Source organism: Eschrichtius robustus, chromosome 15, assembly GCF_028021215.1.
Source record: "Eschrichtius robustus isolate mEscRob2 chromosome 15, mEscRob2.pri, whole genome shotgun sequence".
Taxonomy (NCBI): Eukaryota; Metazoa; Chordata; class Mammalia; order Artiodactyla; family Eschrichtiidae; genus Eschrichtius; species Eschrichtius robustus.
In genome coordinates this window covers 42,488,835-42,510,105 of record NC_090838.1, presented here as the reverse complement: position 1 = coordinate 42,510,105, position 21,271 = coordinate 42,488,835, and the positions used below count along the sequence as shown (strand labels likewise).

Below are 21,271 nucleotides of genomic sequence, written 5' to 3'. Positions count from 1 at the left end.
TGATTTCAGATTAGTGAATTGGAACAAACAGTATAAAAACCAATGCTCATTCACTAAACCAAGTTCTGCCTTTACTAAATTGAAAAAAAAAAGAGAGCTCCTTATGTTGGCCTAGCTCAAGGGAGTTTAATGTAATTTTAATAACTGCAGCTGTTAATATTTTATATATAGTATTTTAATTAAGTTCTGTATTTGCACACTGCATTGTGTGCAATGGTTTAGTCTAAAGTAGCTTTTTAAAGATTGAATGAATCTTTAAAATGGTTTGGTTTGGTATAAAGTAGCTTTTTAAAGATTGAATGAATAGCTATACTAGCTTTTATTTTACTTAAAGGATATTTCTGAGTTAGGCTTGGTGAAATGCTAAGATTTATAGCTCAGTTAAAACTAAGAAACATAGAATTTCAAGAAATAGTTTCATCCATTTTTCACATCAGTTATAATCAGAGGCTATATAAACATTACTCTTACTATAATGTAGGAAACAGTATTGATATGACAAAAGGGCAATGTGGGCTGATTTCTGACTCATGGACAATGAAGGTCATTATCTATTGATTTGCCTGGGATCCTCCTTAGCTGAATATTTAAAAACATTAATGAGCCATGTTATCTCCATTATTAAAGTAGAGGGAGCCCAGACGTAGGAGTTATTCCTTCTCTTATTGACCATACTAAAGTAATAGGACTAAAAGCCATGGTCATTAATTTAATGCTAATAAATTTTGGCTGCCTTGATCAGAGATCGTGTTAAAACTATATTTGGTGGACAGACTGAATTTTTGATATTTCCCAGTTTATAAGGGGAACCCATGTATGACAGGGACTATATTCTTTATGTTTATATCCTGCTGCTTTCTTAGGCAATAACAGTTGCTCAATACATATTTGGTGTGAGAAAAAATAAAGAATAAAAACATGTGAATGGCTCAGTGCCAACCCACCCCAATATTCTAAAAATGGTAACAGCATCATTACTCTTGAAGAGTAATAGCACTCTTTTAGTTGTAAATACAACTTTTTAAAGAATTACATTACTTCCTGAAAGCAGTTGAAACAATATAGGATAACAGGTGCTGTCCTTCTTTTATGAATACAGCTCCATCCTCCAAGCCCAGATGTCCAAAAAAAAATGCGGTGAGGAAGTTAAACAATTGTTAGAGAACTGTGATAAACCTCATACAAAAATGACAACCTTTTATGAGAACAGAACTGCTATTCCTGCTTGTTCCTGAGCTCCCTATATCATTTAGCAAACATGTAGGTAGAAGGAACATTAATCCTGAGGGAAAGCATTCACTTCTTTCTGAGGGCTGGGATATGCAGCCACAGTAAGCATGCTACTGACGAGGAAGATAGTCACTTAGGATGTCCATCTTTCTGGTTACTTGCCCTTCTGTCCTTTGTTCACTAAAAGGTGGGTACCTGAGCCCTTTGTTTGGGAAGAAATATTGTCTTCATCTGAATACTTTTCCAGAACTTCATTTTCAGCACAATTAATTGTATTGGGTCATATGTCCCTTCTTCCATTCTGTGACTTGGGGAAAGAAAGAAGCACTTTCCCAAACTTTGACTGATACTGTTTGGTCACAGTCTTTCCGTGCAGTGTAGTTTCTTCCGTTGCCGGCTTAGTCTATGACTGGTGCCGTGGGAGGCTAAGTGGACTAAGCCACAAGTGGCATTTTCAGATCCTGCACTAAATTGGCAAAGGAGTAACCGTACCAAGTGCCAGCCTGATTTTGTGGATCAGAGTGTATGGTTTGAGTGCCACAAAAAGTAGATATGCTCCATAGATAGTATAGCTACTTAACAGAGCCAAACCCCTAAGTTACTGAGTTAATAAATATGATTGATGGGGCTCATTACGCTGCAAACTTTGCAGGACGTACAGCTGAACATTTTCTTACCAACCCCTCCTCCCTTTCCAGGGTTCCCCTTTGCCTCTCTTTTGCTCCCAAACTCAACACAAGACAGCTTCCCAGGTATTTAACTATAAAGCATGAATTGTGCTAAAATTAGGAGGAGATTAATGACCGTTTTCTTGGGGCATGGATATTGTTTAAATTTGTGTTAAGCTGTTTGGCTGAGTCAAGGGTATCCTCTCAAGTATTTTTATAGCAAACTACCAGTTTTTTTTTGTTTTTGTTTTGTTTTTTTTTTTTTGCAAACCATCATTACACACTGAAATCAAAGAGAAAACTCATTATTCTTGTCAAATTCTACTTGTGTACAGCAGGGTATAGCAGATTGTATCAGCAGTTATTCATTGGTAAGCCCACATTTAACAGCTAAGAAGCCATTGAGATTTGAAGTCATAGAGTTCCAGTTTAAGAACTAGAAATTACAGAGGGAAAAGCAAAAGGCTCTCTCCTGAGTACATAATTAGAGGTTTATAGTAATCACTGTTTGATGTGAACAGCACTTTCTAGCTATCTATTACCAGCACTGATTTCTGTGTATACCATTCATGAATCTCCACTCTCACGCATTTCTACTTGAACGACCATTAGACGATTCCTCCATTTAGGCCTTGATTTGAATTTGCCCTCTGATTATAAACATTCCTCCCATGCTTCTACCTAGGAGCCTGTTGCAGACATTTGAAATAACATTAAGTAAATGTATAATGCTTTATTTTGTACCCATGCCCATAAACCATTACCCATCCACGGTAAGACTAAAATACCTTATCAATAATTTATCAATTATTTGACGATGCTAATGACTAGATGGAGTCAATTTTGCATAAAGTTATTTTACATTTTGTTAAATTGATCCTTTATTTATTTATTCTGAATGTGTTTTAAAAGAAGATAGTCATCTGTTGCCTTCCCCTCCCGTTTAAAACATTTTCAGTTTTACATATTTCCCTCTAGTTTTTTAACATGTAAGTATATTTTATAGAGTCGCAATTGAAGTACAAACTTACATTTTCAGACTATTTGGTTAATATGATGTCATAAACTCTTTTTTACTCAAAAGTATCCAAGTAACAAAAATTATTTTCTGTGAGTTGTGAAAAGAGCATCTAAGAATCAGAGCAGAGCTTTGCAGAGGCACCTTAACCAGGCTTGCAGGGTTGTAGGACTCAAATGTATTAACATATACAGTGTGTGTAGAAAAGAAAGTCACAGAGACAAACATTGGCAGTACCCATCTAAGCACTGCCCAAGAGACTTGACTACTTCACCCCCGCTCTAGAGATAGAGGCAGGTCATAAAGCTCCCATCATAAATGAATAAATACACATTTGGGTTATAAATTGACCTCCCTAAAGGAACATTCCATATCCTGTGACAGTTAATTTCTCATGGAGAATTAATAACTTGGCCTTCTTATTTTATACATTGGTCTTGTGGGCTTGGTAAATATCAGTCAGACTCTGAGAGGTGGAACCTTTATCTCTAAATTCACTAAATCTCCTTTCCAGGCCCACCCGGCCAAGGGGCAGACCCTGGACTAGGGTGTCAGGTGCATCCTCAGTAAATAGGCATTTAGCTGACCACACCAGCCGCAGTGGCCGGTACTGTGGAGTGCGGCGTGGAAATCTGGGGAATTTCTGCAAAATAGTAGTTTAACTGCTGCAAAACACATCACTTGATTGATATTTACAACTTCCCAGCATTGTCTATGATCATTTTTAAAACTCATAGGTATACATACATTGCTATGAGTATGTGTGTTTGTACATGTGCCTGTGCTTAATTCATGGCGTGTCTGTAACATATAAATATGTGCTGTTGGTGAAAATGTTCAGGCAGTTCAAAAAGTACACAAGTGAAAAGTTTTCCTTTGCCACACACTCCCCTAACCAATTCACTCCCACCTTCGTAGGTAAAATAGTTTGGTGTTCAAAAATTCCCAGATATTTTCCTATGCACCAGCATATCTGTAAACATAATTACACATATAAAATAAATGTAGAGCTTCTTTTTTACATAAACAAGATCACTCTTCACCAATTATTGGGTGACTTAAAAAAATACTGAGAACTTTTTCTATGCCATTCTTTGTAGTGACATCAGATATCCCTAGTTTGAATATATCAATTATTTACTTAATCATTCCTCTATTGATGGATCTTTAACTTTTTACTTTTGAAAAAATTTCACTGTTTTAAGCTAATTTATAATGAAAGTCTTCATATTATATCTTTATGCATATTGGTCAGAATTTCTGTAGGATAGATTCTGGGAATTGGAATTGCTGGATTAATTGCATTTTTAATTTTAAAGATAAGTGACAGGTTATTTTACTAACAGACTGTTTCAGTCTACACTCTTATCTGCAGTATATGAGTTGCCCTTTTCTCCTCTCTCTAGGCCTTTATTAAATAATATCAAACTTTTAAATTTTGCTCCAAGACTTATTTTTTCATATATCTGTTTAATTTCTGAAATTCCCAGCTCACAGTAATCCAAGTAAGCAAGAAACACATAGTAATAAGCAGAAAACAGAATATTGATTGTTTTTTGTTTTGTTTTCAAGCAAAGTTTATTCAGTTCATGTTATAAACCTAGTACATGAAATTGTTTTTAAAAAGACCGAGAAAACTAAAAAGAAAGAAAGAGTAAAGAAAAAGAAAGAGGAAGGAAGGAAGAAAACTATCCATTCATAATCTCACTACTCCAAAACTCCCATTATTAATACTTTGTCTTTTTTTTTTTAACTATCTATTTATGGGACTTATGTACTTTGCATTTTGCATCATACCCTGCAATCAATGCTTCATTCTGCTTTTATCACTTATATTATGCCTTTTTACTGAGTTTGGATTTGTTAATAGAATACTAAATTTGACAAGTAAATTTGTAAGTTTGTGGAATCTGCTTCTCTTCTGCAATGAGAGGTGAAGCAGAATTGTAGATAGATAAAATTTATATTTAACTAAAATTATTTTAAGCAGTAATTTCAAAAATTTTTACTCACTGAAGAACTTTAGTGACCATCCAGTCAAGTCATTTATTTTGCATAAGAGCCACATTGAGGCCTAATGAATCTATTATATGGCTAAGCTCCTCAGCTAGTGAGTTGCAAAGCTAGAACGTGAAAATTGGTTTCCTTTGACCAGGCAAAATCATTTCCCATTACAGCACACTATTTTCTAACCCCTCATTTCCCAATCACTTAAACTTTTGCAGTAATTTAAAACTTGAAACCAAATTAACTTATTTTAAATCTCACCTTTTGCTTCACATTTCTTTTCACTCCATAAACTAATCTTCTGGAAATGGAATAGCCAAGAAAAACTGGATGAGAAAAAGGGTAGAGGCTAACAATTTATAAATACCAGATCAAATCATGAAGCTGATTTCTATTTTTATAACTAAGAACTGTTTTCAACAGTTTTCCCCCTTTTATGTATACTTTTACATAAAATGTGAATTTATATTATTTACGCTTATGAATATTCTTAAATAAATATTACCTTATCTATTTATCGCTTTTGTTATCTTTTGTACATGCCATGAAAACAACTAGGTTTAAATGTTAAGTTAATGTGATTTCTACATTAAGATGATAAAAGTCCTATGTACACAAATATATTTGTTTTTAGCTGAAATTTCATTTCTTTAAAAGCAAAATAGCACAGCAGGGTGCTTCGGATTCTTAAATACTGAAGCATGAAACACTGATCCAAATAAGTTCCCAAATATGACTACCATCTACAAGTTATAATAGCTCAGATATAACAATGTTTTACATAAAATATTTGTTTAATTTTCCAGAAACTTCACGTGTAATTATAGTGGAAGAAGGTAAAATGTGTGAAATAATCAAGCTATTCCAAAGAGAACATGTCAATATTTGTAGTTCCTGGAAAAAAGATAGAGGGATAAACCAATAATATACTCAGATTTGTGTTTTCTCTTAAATATTTATTTACATGTAGTCATACCCCAAACTTTGGAAAATGCTTATTTTCTATTGATATATACAGCTGTGGCAACTACTCGTCTTTAATGATCAATGAATAAGGTTTAAATAGTCATTTCATGTTTTCTTGGTAACCACTGCCTTTGTAACTCGATTATAATGAATTAGGCACTTGAGAACCTTAATATTGAAATTTCAGTGTTCTATGTAAGTGTTAAATTGATTTAAACGAATTCAGTGATTCTATGATGAGTCCTTTGCTTAGGTGAAAATGTCCTTTGATTTCATGTCAAGAATAAAATCATTAAGGAATTAGGGATTCAAATCCCTTACCAGAAATATTAGTATTTCAGGACATTTGCACATGTGTAGGCTAAAATATCAATCTCTATTTGAGTTTGACTAAGTAATAAAATATAATTATTATTTCAAATAAATTTTTACTCTTTGAATCTTCAAAATATAAAAATAATCATTTCTGTTCCCACTCAAGTTCTGCCCTTTCCCTTTTTTTGCCATCCCTTTTGTAAAGATTTTCTAACATATAAGTGAATTGGCAAAGCATCTAGAGCATATGTGTAGTTGATGTTTGGTCATGGTCATTCCATTCTATTATGTTTGTTTGCAGGATATTACAGTGAATAATATCTAATACATGCGTTTGCTTGTTGAGACTCCATACCTTGGATCTGGGGCTAAATTAATGAGCTAATTCCTCTTGAAGTTGAAGTTAGGATTATATTTCTTTTGCTTCCTCTCCCACCTTTCATTGCTTCTTCTTCCCATGAGAACTTTAAAACTGTCTCTCAAAGGGATAAAAAGGAGCTATGAGAAAAACAACCTTATCATTTATGATAGTACCCTCTCAGTGGTTTTTGAACTATAGGTTACAACCTGTTAGTTGGTTCTGAAATCAGTTTGGTGGGTCATGTCTAGCATTTGTATTAATAAACTTATCTAATAAGAAAACATTATCGGAGTGCCTCAGAGGTAGTAGAGGTAAATACTTTCCTGTTAAACGGTTATTTCAGTGTGTGTGTGTATGTGTATGTGTGCATGTGTATGTGTGTGCAAGTGTGTGTGTGTATGTATGTGTGTGTGTGTGCACTGGGCTACATGTAAACCGCATGAAACCTGTGGATTAACTTTAGGTGTTGTGATCAGAAAGCTCTAATCTAATCACAAAGTTATAGTGAACATCTTACCCTGGCCACAACGAGCACATTCATAGAGACATATCTGAACTTAGATACTTCGTTCAGAGCAGGCACTGATGCACCATAAATAAAAATTACAAGACCTAGTCACCCCATTCTGTCAGACAAACTCTTAATAGATGAGTATCTGAAACACTTGGCAGCAGATTTGCCCCAAGAGTATAGGCACACTGAATATGGAAACTCCAGAGTGTACCGAGCTCTGCAAACTATGCAGAGGACACAGAGAGTGGAGTGTTATGCAAGCCACTGGATTCCCTCATCTCAGGAATCCTCCAGGTATCCTTAGTGTCAGAATTATAACACCACGAATAAGGACAAGACAGTTTTTCCAAGTGTTTTCCCCTCCCTGAGCTAAATCAAGCTTGTTCCATGAATAAAAAGGCACATGGGAAAAATTGCATATTTTAAAAATATATCCCCACTCTTGTAAAACTTTGTCATTGTTCACTTGCTCTGTGTCTCCTAACTGTTGTCTCTGCATATGACGTATTCATTTCTAGGAAGTCTTCTTGAACTAGTTGGAAAACAGGGGCTGGCATCTCTCTCTCTTTTATCTTAAAAACCTAAAAGTCACTGTGTTCATTGCATACAACACTTTGCTTTCCACATTTTTTTTTTTTTAATGTCCACCTTACCTTTTGTCATTAATACTTAACTCTTTCTCATCATTCTCTAACTTACATTATCTGCTGCAGAGGTTAGGGATCATCTCAACTCACTTCGTAGGGCATTTTGAACAGTTAAAAATGTGTGTAATGAAATTCTATTTAGAAAAGTGTCACCATTCTCTCTCGAAATTATATATTTAATTTCCCCTAAATGATTTTTAAAATATTTTTCTAAGTGGGATTTTCCGGTTCCTGTATGTTCCTAAGTGAATTTTCTTCCAGACACTTGCACAAATGTGAACAGTAAAAACGAGCACTTTGTCATTTTCCCCTTTTGCTGCCTCCTTCCAAAATCCCTATTATACCCCCCCTCTTTGGAAGGCCAAAATAGCAATGCCTTTGAGTGTTTCTCCCCTAGGAGCTTTTTCCATTTCTTTCTGTGGAAGTCTAGAGAGACAAATGTCTTCTTAATGACTTGGCCGATGCCCTTCTCCCTCACGAAGACAGATCCCATTGCACTGCCCGCATCGAGGAGCAGCCCTCTGCTGGGATTTGGGAACAGTGCAGGGCCTGGCAGCCCTGCGTGCTTAGATGCACGTTTCACATTCACCACAGGCCATAGTTCCATTTGGAGTGGGCCTTCGCTAGTTGGCGAAAGAACTAAAATGCATCTTCCTACCCACCCTCTACACACACTACCCTTTCCCTTCCCTTTCTTTCTCTACCTCTGTACCCCATCTTCTGTCTTCAGGCCTCTCCCATTTTGTCTGCACTCTAAAACCCTGAGGCTTCTAATCCACTTTCTCTTGTTAGACTCTAGGTCCCTAGTCTGCTTTATGGTCTAGACCTGAGAAAGAAATCTGGGATAATCTGGAAATGGGTCAATGTGGTGTCCTTTTCGGGTATCATATTTGCATTTTTACAAAGATCTTTCCGAAGATAGAATATTAGTGGAATTTTGAGTAATCTGGTGGTACAGGATGAAAGTTTTGATCAGGAAAATGCCTGCTGTCTTTCTTTTTTTCTTCTTTTAATGGATTCCATAAATATATATATATTTTTTCTGTGATCCTCAAATAATCCCATGTGAATGTCTACCTCTTCATCCTATGCTTAAGGCTAGGATTTCCATGTGTTTATAAACTACTAGAGTTGTTTTCCCCTCACATTGGAGTGAGGAAGAAAAAGCAACTTGTCAATTTAGATAAGTAACTAGTTTGTTTTTTTTAAAAAAAAGTAAACACCCATTTGACTTGGTTCTTGTGATGAATCATGATACACAGCATTTATGTAGTGCTTACTACAAACCAGACACTTTACCCGTATTATTTTATTTAACACTCATATAAGGTAGGTCATATTACTATGCCCATATTATGAATGAGTAAACTGAGACCATAGAGGCTAAGCAATAGATTCGTACAGCTGAGTGTGATGAAGTCAGGTTTTGACATAGATAATCTGTCAATGTATTGTGTACAATAAAAACAATGAAGTCAGTTAAGGATGGGGGCACAACACAACCTTTCATTGGTTTGCAGATGCATACCTGCTTTGAAAATGAACACTAACCAAAGAGAGTCTGACTTTATTCCAGAGGGTGATGTAGAATGCCAATTTCTCCTTCTTTCTCTCTCTTTCCCTCTCCCTCTCCTTCTCCTTCCTGCCTCCCACCCCTCCCTCTCCTCCCACCCTGCCCTCCCTCCCCTCCCACCCTTCCTTTCTTTCCATCTTGGCTGAACTGTTAGAGAGTGGTAAGAATGCCATTTTCTCTTCCCTCCCTCCCTCTCTCCCTCCCTCCCTCCCTCCTTTTCCCTCCTTCCTTCCTTCCTTCCTTCCTTCCTTCCTTCCTTCCTTCCTTCCTTCTTTCCTTTTTCCCCTGAACTCTTAGAGGCTGACAAACACTCTTTCTTGTCTGTACACTTTGGTTTTCATTCCCAAAGTGAAATAGAACCATTTAAATGACAGTTTGCCTTATTCTTAAAGTTATTTAATTCCACATATTTCTGTTCATTTCCCTAGGAAGTACACCAGGAATAGAAAGAAAAATAAGAAATGTCTGCCCTCAAGGAGTTCACCCTCAGACAGATGGAGGAGAGAAAGTGTGATATTCAGAACAGGTTGCACGCTGTAAAGACCTGTGTGCTCTCTTGTCTTTGCAACAGGTACCATTTCTGTCAACACGCTGCGCACGCCCTACACTGCTCCTGGCGAGAGTGAGATTCTGGACCTGGATGACGAGTTGTACCTGGGGGGCTTGCCAGAAAATAAGGCCGGCCTCGTCTTCCCCACCGAGGTGTGGACTGCACTGCTCAACTATGGCTACGTGGGCTGCATAAGAGATTTGTTCATTGACGGCCAGAGCAAAGATATCCGGCAAATGGCTGAAGTTCAAAGTACTGCTGGAGTGAAGCCCTCCTGCTCCAGGGAAACAGCAAAACCGTGCCTTAGCAACCCTTGCAAAAACAGCGGCATGTGCAGGGATGGGTGGAACAGATATGTCTGCGATTGTTCCGGAACAGGCTATCTTGGCAGGTCCTGCGAGAGAGGTAGGGTTCCAAAATCCAAGCTGCCGACTCCCCTGAGCTGAAAAGCGTATTCAGCGTGGACCTCAAACTTTAAATGACCATTGAAACATAACGTATGCTCTGCAGAAGTAAACTCTCTGTAAGCCGTGCAGCCACACCTGATGTGTGTGACTGATGAGTCCTTAATGATTTTCAAAGGGCCTGATTCTGGGAAGACACAGCTTTTTACGTATATTGCAGGGATAAATAAATAGTTGGGTCTTTTGGATCCTCTAGGGTCTGGGCCTAAGATGTATCCAAGACAATCACTGTCTTTTTTGCCCAGTTTTTAATTTCAAGACACCAGAAAGTATACAAAGGAATGAATTAGACATCCTTTTGGCATCTAGTGCTAATATCTATGTCAAAAATAGCATTCGAAGCAAGCTAAGCTGTGAGTTGCAGCTTCCCTGACACTATTGCCTGAGCCTGTCATTTCACTTTAGTTGACCTTCTCAAGTTTGAAATTTGAAGAGTAAGGTGACTTTAAGCCATCTAAGTTATACCAGCGTTTTCAGAAGTGCACCCTAATTTCAAAGGCACTTACCTTGGCCCAAGACCCAACTGACCCAATTGGTAGAGGTTCCTTTACCAATTTGATATTAAGGCTTAGCGTGTCTGTGGAAGCTCTGAATGGGTGCCTCTTTTTCCTTCTCTAGCAGGAGGCAAAGCTACATTTTTTTTTTTTCTTCTCCCATTAGAAGGAGAATAGGGTTAAAGGAAGAGTAAAGTGTGATAGCTGTCACCGCTCATTTGCAGACCAAAGGAAGAAATAGCAGAACAAATATGTCTAAGTATGTTCTTTCATCTTCCCAAGAGTTTCAGATAAATGCTTTAGTCACTATACCCATTGTCACTCATTTTCAACAATGGAACAAAAAATCAATATGAAAAAATATTGACAAATTGTTGCATGTCCTCTCATGCTCCAAATAACATTGCTCTCTTAGACAGTTAGCCTAAAAGTACCTGCCATTTATTTTTTTAAGCCATACACATTTAGTCTTTTTGACCCTGCATTCCTGAAATAGTTTAATTTACTTAAGCTAACACTTCCTAGAGAAGTATTTCTTTTCCAGAATCCAAAGTTGAAATGTGATTTTGATTCTTTATCTTAATAAGGAGGTTCATCAGCTTAATCAATATAAAAATCAATAATAATAACCTAATAATCTAATAATGATCTTAAATTACCTACCAAAATACTATCACTGTTCTGGGTTGTACAATGAGATAGGTCCATAGATAGATAAATATTTTAATCGCCTAGATTCATTCATTCTCCTAGTACTTAATTGAAATTCCTGTGAATTAGAGGTTAATTATTTCTGCATAGTTTTGCTTGTAAGGTGTATATTCTCTGCACATTTTCCGTTCTAATTTCAGTTTATTTGTTCGTATAGTATAGTTTTTAGAAATTTCCCAAAGGAGGCAACAACAACAAGGTGACAAAGCTTGCGAGATATATTACAGTTAGGTATAATGTGAGATTAGCAGACCTGTGTGATTTAAGATTGTGTTTTCATTTTAATCACTCAGAGAGCTGTCACTTATTCTGATGCCTCCTGCTTAAGTGAAGCTAGAAAAGGGTATAACTGAACTGTCACACAAATTACAAAGGCCTTCAGTTAAATATGCATGGTGTACCACCCTGTGGCAATATTCCGCTACTACATATGGCAGAAATAATGGAAATTGTAGAGCTTCCTAAACCAGAATGAGGGAGAGGAACTATTTATATATTGCAATAATTAGGAGGAGGGGTGGCAAGCATATGCAGCTTTGCAAATGAGTATTTAATAGCAAACTTCATCAGTGGGATTCAACATACATTTTTATCTGACAGGTGGCTGGAAATCTCTGCAGATTTCTTTGAATACAGGTTGGTTGTGTACTGAGGAGAGAAAATAGTCATTTTTGTGAGGTTTTTGTTTCTGGACTACCCAGTGTACTGTGAGAAGTCTTTGCTTTTCAGAATTAATTTTCTTGCTCACATTGTGGCATCTCCCGAGAACAGGGGTTATGTGGGATGCTTGTCATGCTCAATACCACAAAATCTGGCTTCTGTCCAGTTCCCAGCTCTGCCCTAGTTCAGTCAACACAAGATCATGTCCAACCCTCAGGGTTTCCAATTCAAAAGAGAGAGCTTTGACTGTGGTTCTTCTTCACATATACTCTGATCACATAAGGCTGTTGATCACATAAAAGTTGACTGACAACTCTTGAAATTAAAAAAAAAAAGAAAAAGGCATTTATAAAGTTTCTCTTTTACTATTATTGAGCAATAAATGTTAATTTATAAAGAAGCACGTTCAAGTCCTTGGACACTGCAGCATGGGGAACGATGCTGCAATCACATAGAAAATCTTCATTCTTCATTAAGCAGAAGAGTTTATTAAAAAGATCAGAGTGTATGCTGACTTAGGCAAATAAGAAAATAGTATTTTGTTTTATGTGCACTGATCCCATAAAGAAGAGTAGTATAGAAATCATGTCCAACTGAATATAAGTTGAATTCAGCACCTTCCCTCCTGCTTTATTTTTTAAAACTGAGGATTTGTGGAGACTTGGTCATATAGAAATCCTCCTTGGTTGTATGTATATGGTATCATTGGAGGTCTACTTTATACTTGTTTGTTAAAACTCCAACAGATGGAGGGACAGATGTCAGAGCAATATAATTTGGCTCCCTGTCTGATTTTCATCGCTGACCACAATATGTGACTGCCTTTCGGCAAAACTGAGCACAGGTGTACACTTTAGACCACAAGAAGGAATAACACAGAAAAGCAAGTTTATCAGACTTAACGACAAGGGGGAAGGAGATGGAGGGGACAAAGTTGAAACTTTTTCTCTCCCGGTGGGAAGTACTGTATTAGAATTAGCCTTTTAAAGAGCTCTTTTGTGTTCTAAGTGATGTTTACTAATGTTTAAAGGATGCTGCCAAACAGCATAACCTTCAAATGTCAGAATGTTGTTTACCATTTATTTGGCAACTCTAGACTACAACCTTTGCATTTTCCATTTCTTGTCTAATTAAACATTAACTCAGAGGCACTCGAGTTTTATTACTTTACTGTTATTTCATTCCTGCAGCTTTTCAGAGAATGTTAAAGGCCAATGATACTGATTTTTTTTTGCTTTAGATTGTATTTCATACAATATTTATGATCCATTGTCAGTCATCTATATTTCTAAAAGGATGTTCCCTCTACTTAATTTTCAATCAAATTAAGCTACATTTCATAGAAGAATATGAGATCATTTAAAAAATGATCGTTGAATAATAGAGACTAGATTTACAGATTAAATAAATAAGAGAAAAATAAAAATATTTTTACCCTTTTCTCTGTATAACACCAAAGTAACTGAACAATTGATAATGGCTTTTAAATTTTTATTCAAATATTTGTTGCTTTATAGATATGGACAATGATTGGCTATAAATTAGGAAGAGAAATGGTAGAGATCAAATTTCTTTAAGATTATACTAGAAGCATTTTTTTTCTAGTATTCACTACAACTTTACAATCATGTTTTAATTATTTTTTGAGCAACTCCTACTAGATTTTCTTTAGGGAAACCTTATTGGAAAAATATGATGTAGATATGTGATATGAGGTAGAACCACCATATTTTAAGGGGATCATATTTTATTTTGTCAGTACTTAGGTCAGTGCTTAGCCACGAGACCCCTGTTTTGGTAAACAGACCCGTCTCCTAGTCTGTCTTTTGTGGCACAATTATGGCTTTCAACGTAGACTTTAAGGGATATTTTGTTCATCTACATTACCAAAATTAGATTCACTTACAATAGACAGAATAAATAATCTCATTAGTGAGTATTTATGTATGCATGATATTCAAATTGAAATATGCTCTTTCATATATCCTCAGTATCAAGTGCAATTATCAATTCAGTCAATTTTATCGAGACTCTACTGTTTGCCTGGCACTTTTTGGTGCACTCGGCTGATGATAGAGCAATGAATAGCAGAGCTCAGCTTCTGCTGTAATGACTGTCACATACTAAAAGGCAAAGACAGATTATACTATACAAACAAATCAGAAATGGTAATTTAAAAAAAGAAATGGTAAGTAGATATAGAATAACTGGAGGGGGGATTAGAAGCAGGATTTGAAGCAGGCGTCTCTGGAGTAACGTTTGACCAGAGACCTGAATGCTGAAGGAACAAGCCATATAAAGATCTAGGGGTGAGATCTTTTGAGACAGAAGGTTCCACAAGTGCAGGTAATTGAATGAGAGATGAAATCAGTGTGGCTGGGGTTTACTAAACAAGGGAGGACGTGCTAAAAGCTGAGGCCAGAGAGATGGGCAGGGGCCGAATCACACACAACCTTATAGGTTAATAAAAGGAATACAGATTTTATTCTAACTGCAGTGGTGGGAATCTGTTGGCGAGGGGTGGGGAGGTGAAGGATGGTGGTGGGTGGGGTGGGTGTGCACAGTTGTAGCAATGAAGTGCTATTGAATCTGATCGACTTCTTTAAAAGTTTAGCCTGGCTGCTGTGTATAGGGAGAAAGAGTGGAAGTAGGGAGACCATTGATGGAGCTATCATAGTGGTCTAGGTGAGACATGAGAGCAGAGTCTAAGGTACTATAGCGGCAAGAACGGATTGATTCAGGAAATGGATTGGAATTAGAGCCTGCAAGACTTGCAGATTTGCAAATAGATTGGATGTGGCAGAGAGGGTAAGAGAGAATGCAGAAAGGTTAAGGTCTGAATAATGGTGTTAAGCCATTTACTGAGATGGAGAACACTGGAGCAGGAGCATGTTGAATTCGTTCATTTTTGGTGTGTGTATCTTATTCAGATTGGAGATGTCAAATAGGCAATGGCTGATGGATGTTTGATGGAGCTCAGGAGAGAAGTCAGGACTGTTAATAAGTATTAGGGGGAGTGAGCATGTGAGTTGACCAAGATCCCTTAAGAGGTAGAGAGAAAAGAGAAGGGCCCTAAGGAGGGAGTTCTGGAACCCTCAGCACTTATCTGTTCTGGATGTGCATTCAGTCCCACGAAGATAGCTAATGATTAAAGTCTGTTAGAAGCAATACTTGATTTTCCTGACTTTTTGGAAGATAATCTTTCAAAACCACAGCTCCAGAATATAGTCTTCGTAATAAGCATGGTTTCATCAGTAAAGTTAATTGCTGTAAATAGGCAAGATAGTGAGAATTTCCTAGTTTATTTTAATTTCAGGTAGGTTTTCTTTTATTAAATGGTATTCTGAGTTATCAGAACCCATGAGAAAACAAAATGACTCATACTTGTTTTGCAGGGTTCCACAACCATATGGTGTTTAACATTAAGGGGTGCTATTTCTTAAAGCAGTCAGTTTGAGATCAACAGTTTTGCTATTCGCTTCTCTATGTGTTTAATGCAGCATTAAGAAACTTCTCCATTAAAGCAATCCATTTTCCTTTAGTAGCATACACCCACACAAGCTTCTCAGTCCCACCCCCATCCTTACTCAATGTTACCCAGGTACATAGTTATTGACTTTTTGGTGATAGCTTAATTTTTTCAGAACACTGTGGTGGTGCTTCCAGATAATGCTTTAAGTTACCCCTTATCTGCAAATGAACTTTCAAATGAAGTTACAGTCTGTGTCTTTGTAAAAATGAATTACCTTGTTAACCCTAATGACTCAGAAGAAGCATTACCTGTTGTTTGGTAATATCAATTTTTCTTCTGTTTTCTTCTGTTTTTGAACATCACCTCTGGAAAAGTGTTGGCCTGAATCCTATATTTAAGTCATATTTTTTATGTTTCTTTTTTGACTGTATTAGGGCAGAAATTATGAAAAAGATGATAATAATAACTTTTCTTAGAACCATGGACTTTTTGGGTAAGCAAAGGCCTTAGAGATGCTCTAGTAGCACTGTCTCATTTTGCAGGTGAAGGATGCAGAGCCAAGTTTAATTTCACAGAGCTGATCAGTGGCCTGATCATATATAAACATGCATAAACAGTTGCTAGTGCTTCAAGCCAGGCTCACGCTATGGCTATACGAAAAAAATATGTTGTCTGCTCTTGAGAAGGGATATGCATACATGAACATGGATAATCTGACATGATGAATGCTATAGGTAGAAAGTGCTCTGGGTACAGAAAGGGAAGTTTAGCCACCTCTGCTTCTGGACTTTAGCAGATACTTCACAGAGGAAGTTCTCTTTCCTGTGACTTCTCTTTCTGGTTTAAAAAAAAAAAAAAAATTGCCCATTTCGGAAGAAGATGAGCTGAGTTTGTGTCTTGTGTTCTATATAGAAACCTTTAATAGGTCATGCTTTTCCTTTTCAAAGTATAAATGCACTAAACTGACCAAGAGCTTTTATATCCATTTCCCATCTATAGAAGCAACGGTTCTGAGCTATGATGGGAGTATGTTTATGAAAATCCAGCTCCCGCTGGTGATGCACACGGAGGCTGAGGATGTATCCTTACGGTTTCGGTCCCAACGTGCATATGGCATTCTCATGGCAACCACCTCCAGAGACTCAGCAGACACCCTCCGCCTGGAGCTGGACGCAGGACGTGTGAAACTGACGGTCAATCTAGGTAACAACTCGCCTTCCCCCATTGAACTAACACTTTTCACTTTTTGTTCAGTTTTGCCTGCAAACATGTATCAAGTAGCCTGTTTGCCATGGAAAGTTAAAACACTTAATGGTCTCATCTCCATTATTTAAATTCATTTAGGTTTTGGGGACATCTTTTTATTGTTTCTATTTCGTTAACATAATTTACTGTTTTGTGATTCCTACCACTGAGGGTTCTTAAAAGGGAAGCCATATGTATTAATGAGGTTAATTGAAAGTATAAATTTTCAGGCTTAACAATGCCTCAAACTGAATTTCCTATTTTTATATTGACTGACATTCTGATTGGTTATAGATGAAATCCTTTCAGATAAAACAAAAAAATACACCAACTTTTACTTGGATAACATATGCTATAAAACGTCAAATTTCTACTTAGTGATCTAGATCAGCAGTTGCTCTTACTCTACTCCTTGGGCTTCTCCTTTGAGTAATTACCTTTGTGGTATTCCATCTTTTCTGTTTGGAAATACTGTGTGGTGATATTTTGCTATCAAACAGCAATACACAACCCTTCAATGCCCAAAGTCTGCGGCCCTCAGCAAACAGCCATGAGAACACTGAAGACACAGACTCTTCTACAGAAAAATAATGCTTTCCTGCTTAATTTGTAGCATTCAGAAAGAGTCACTACAGTAAAACCTCACCAAACTGGATGAAATCTGGGGGAAGACCAGGCTGAATTAAGAAAAAGTCTAAATTGTAAGAAAAAAAAAATTGTAAGCAGTTTTGTTTTCAATTACATTCAAAAACACAAATTAATAGCTGGAAAAATCTTAAGGAAAGGTCTTACTAGTGGCTGATGTTAATGGGTGGTTAAGAATTATCCATAATTAGCACATTATTTCATGTTAGTTGTGCCATCATTGTATAGTAAATTACTTGAAATCAGTTTTCTTCCCAAACTCGGCCTTTCATAATTTGTTTAATTTTTCTCAGGCGATCTCCGCTCATATCGAATGAAGAATTACAAATATTCTGCCCAATACATTTCAATATTATCATTAACTCCAAATAATAGGAGTACAAATTAATGAGGTTTTACTGTATTTCCTGGAAGTGCTGAGTACACACAATAATGAATAAACAGAGAGAAAAATAAAATTCAAGACTACATAGATTTACAAAAAGAGTAGTAAAATGTGATGAGGTAAGGCATTTGTGAAAACCCCACATACATTTTCAAATTATGTTGGGCAGAATAGTAGCTCATAAAATATAAAATTACTTCATTGGTAGTTTATTGCATACAATTGCATTCAATTAATATTAGTTAAATTAAGTTCAATAATAAGACTTTCTTTTAAGATTACTAAAGAACACATAGTACTCTTTTACAGTTCTGTTAGAGTTCCCTCTAGTGACAATGGTAGGTTCCTACAAGTCAATCAAAATTGCCTAATTGCAGTAAAGGGGCTGTTAGCCCTGGGAGGTGGACACGCTCGCTCATGGGAATTTTCCAACAGCAAAGCATTCTGTGGAAAGAGTTGTGTAGGTGCTGATCCTTGGCTGTTTGCAACCACTTTTCTGATGCGGTTGACGACACATGACAAACTCAGCTATATGGAAACAGAATCTAGGTTTGTATTTTTCATGTTCCCCAAAGGCATTAAATACTACAACCAAAACCAACAAATATCTATCTATATATAAAAAAAACATAAAACATGCCACATGATCCTTTAAAGATAACCCTTATAATCACAGTCTGTGTTATCCAGATTAGACATTCTGTTCTTAGGGAATCTGCTTCTATATAAGAAGAAAGTATAGGAAAAGGAAAATCAATAGCAGTAGTTACCATGACACTTATTACGCAGAGATAACATTGTTAGCTCCTAACAGAGGGCTAGGCGTGTGTGCTCCGAAGAATGACACTACTCCTTAGCCACTAGAGTTTCTAAAGGGAACAGTTGTTTCTTTCTTCCTCCAATTAATACAAGACATGGAATCCAGCTAACACCTGGCTCTTACCTTTTTTGCCCAAGCAAATAATAATTAATAATTATAAATACATTAGGGTGAAATGAAAATAATTTCAACTAGCTCTTCCATTTGACCATGACAATTCTATAGGATTCTGTTGGCCTTTGTGGGATAATAGATTTTGGAGGTTCAAGATGTCTGAGCCTAGCTGAGCTTGCACTGTACCCCATTGTGACGGAGCACTTTTTAATTATATTGAAAACAATGATTTGTTCTTTCACAGATGGGGAGAGAGCTGCAGCCAGTCTAAGCCAAGCATCTTTGACAGTTAACAATTCTTTATTTCACTTAGATTTGTCACCATGTAGCTTTGTTTGAGTTGGCCATATTTTTAAAAACCTTCTAATTGTTGTTTCCAATGGTGCAGTTTTATAACAATGAATCTGGGTTCTAGAAGTATGTAAAGAATAAATAATATGGAGTGGCCATATTTGCATGTGTCTGTCCCCGGAAGGGTGGACTGTAATTTTATTGGATGTCTGCAGCTATTACCTTGAAGGATAAATTTTCATTTTTCATCTATTCTTCCCCATCTAGATTGTATCAGGATTAACTGTAATTCCAGTAAGTGCCTATTCAAAATTTTTAAAATGTTATTCCTCCATTATGATGTAGCTAGTCAAGAAAAAAAAGAGAGCCAGAGAAAGGCGTTTCTAAAACTCATGAATTCACTTTTGAAGTGTACCAGTCCATCATCTGGGTTGTAAAAATTCATTTTGAAATCTGTCCAGCTGAAGACTTTCCTGCTTCAGTTCCTACCTCTAAGTGGGAAAAGAGGTGACAAATATCTTGTAACAGAAGGTGCAAATGTCTCTGTAGACCTTTGGATAAAGCAAATAGCGTTTGTATTTTGGCAGATCTTGGACTCCAGTAGTTCTCTTCACAACCAAATTAGGAGAAAATACTGTGGGGTCTTATTTCCTTCACTTTCTGTTTTTATCTCTTAACTCAAATATAGAAAAAAAAAATCTTTTCATGTGAAAGTTACTATTAAACCCTTCTAAATTCAACCAAAATTTTATATTGGAAAATGTGTGTTTTTCCAAGTTTTATGTATATACAGAAAATTACTTATCTAAAGAGTTTTTTCTTGCACATTATGACTATTTACATAATGAATTTTTACATCCTAATCATATATCTGCAAAAATAACCAAAAGCCTTCAAATCTGTGATATGCATGCCAAATGATGAGTTAGAAAAGATGCATGGACTGAGTTTTTTGATTTGGACTAGAGAACTTGAAAGGATGTAAGGACTGTGATTTTATTTTGAGTTATAGCATTATCTGAAGTGTAAACTTATTTTATTTCTTTACGTAAATATTTAGGTTTTTCTTTTCCAGGTTTTGCTGACCACATTAAGGAATCTCATCTAATATACCAAAGTTGTTAGTTATTCAACTAAAATGGTTCTAACAAGCTTCTAATCTTTCACTGTCATAGTCAGTAAAACATTTTTTTTATATCCTTGGAAAATGCTGAATGTGAGTTGATGAAGTCTACTCCCAAAACCTTTGTCTGTGTTTCCAAATGGCAATAAGTCATCCTCTGAGGAATAAAATGACGGTCTCCAACTTATAAAAACAAGAAGCTTTATCTAATTAAATGCATGCTATTTCAAATACCCGTGCTTCTTACAACTCAGATTTGTCTTAAAATATTTTAATATTCATTTTAAAGCAGAATAAAAGCCAGTCTTTCCAATCATAGCAATAAAAAGGTAACTGAATCATGATTTATGAAAAATTAAATTATTATACTATCATACAGGCATAAAAATCATCTCAAACGGAATACAGTTCCTGAACTAATCTCTCAAAGCTCTAACACAAGTAGAATTTTTCAAGTATACATCATCTCTTCTCAAGCCCCATCTTTACCACACTCTCTGAAAAGCAGCACAGGTTTAGAAGTCTGATACCATGGTCCAGTTTGCTTTCAGCTCTGGAGCATAGGTGCAGACAAAGTGGCAACTCACAGAATCTTTTCCCAAAGCCAGATTTGTGACTCAGTGCAGCTGTAGATGTTCTTGATTCTCCCTGGATCTTAGAAAATCCATGTGAGGAAACTATTTTTCTAGACTTCTGCTTTAATTTTATTTATATTAGGCATACAATAAAGCATGGGTTTTTATTTACAAAATATAACTACATAAGCTCTAGTATTTAATGGAAATTAACCCCATCAAATGTGCTTCTGTGTTCTCAGCTCTATCAGTGTTTTTTTAAAATACTTGTTTATAGTCTAATTACCCCTGTTAGCTACTTCTCTTTATTTGGCTTATAATTATAAGACTCTGATATTAAGCATAGTATTTTCTCTGGATATTTCACAGAATAATACCTTTGAGGACAAAGGCTTTTCCTGGTTAGTGGATTTTTTTCCCTTT

The 21,271-nt window shown here is 36.3% G+C and overlaps 1 protein-coding gene across 17 annotated transcripts in view; it reads left to right on the top strand.

The window, feature by feature from the left end:
* The window catches only part of NRXN1 (neurexin 1), a 1,110,559-nt gene that overhangs the window by 496,305 nt on the left and 592,983 nt on the right, over nucleotides 1–21,271 (top strand). For 10 of the 17 annotated variants that reach the window (XM_068563995.1, XM_068563985.1, XM_068563982.1 and 7 more), the window contains 3 exons: nucleotides 9,871–10,254; nucleotides 16,650–16,853; nucleotides 19,418–19,444. In XM_068563995.1, coding sequence (XP_068420096.1) covers nucleotides 9,871–10,254; nucleotides 16,650–16,853; nucleotides 19,418–19,444 — 615 coding nt within the window. The remainder of the gene's footprint in view (nucleotides 1–9,870; nucleotides 10,255–16,649; nucleotides 16,854–19,417; nucleotides 19,445–21,271) is intronic. The other 7 variants (XM_068563994.1, XM_068563993.1, XM_068563989.1 and 4 more) reach the window with 1 other exon arrangement.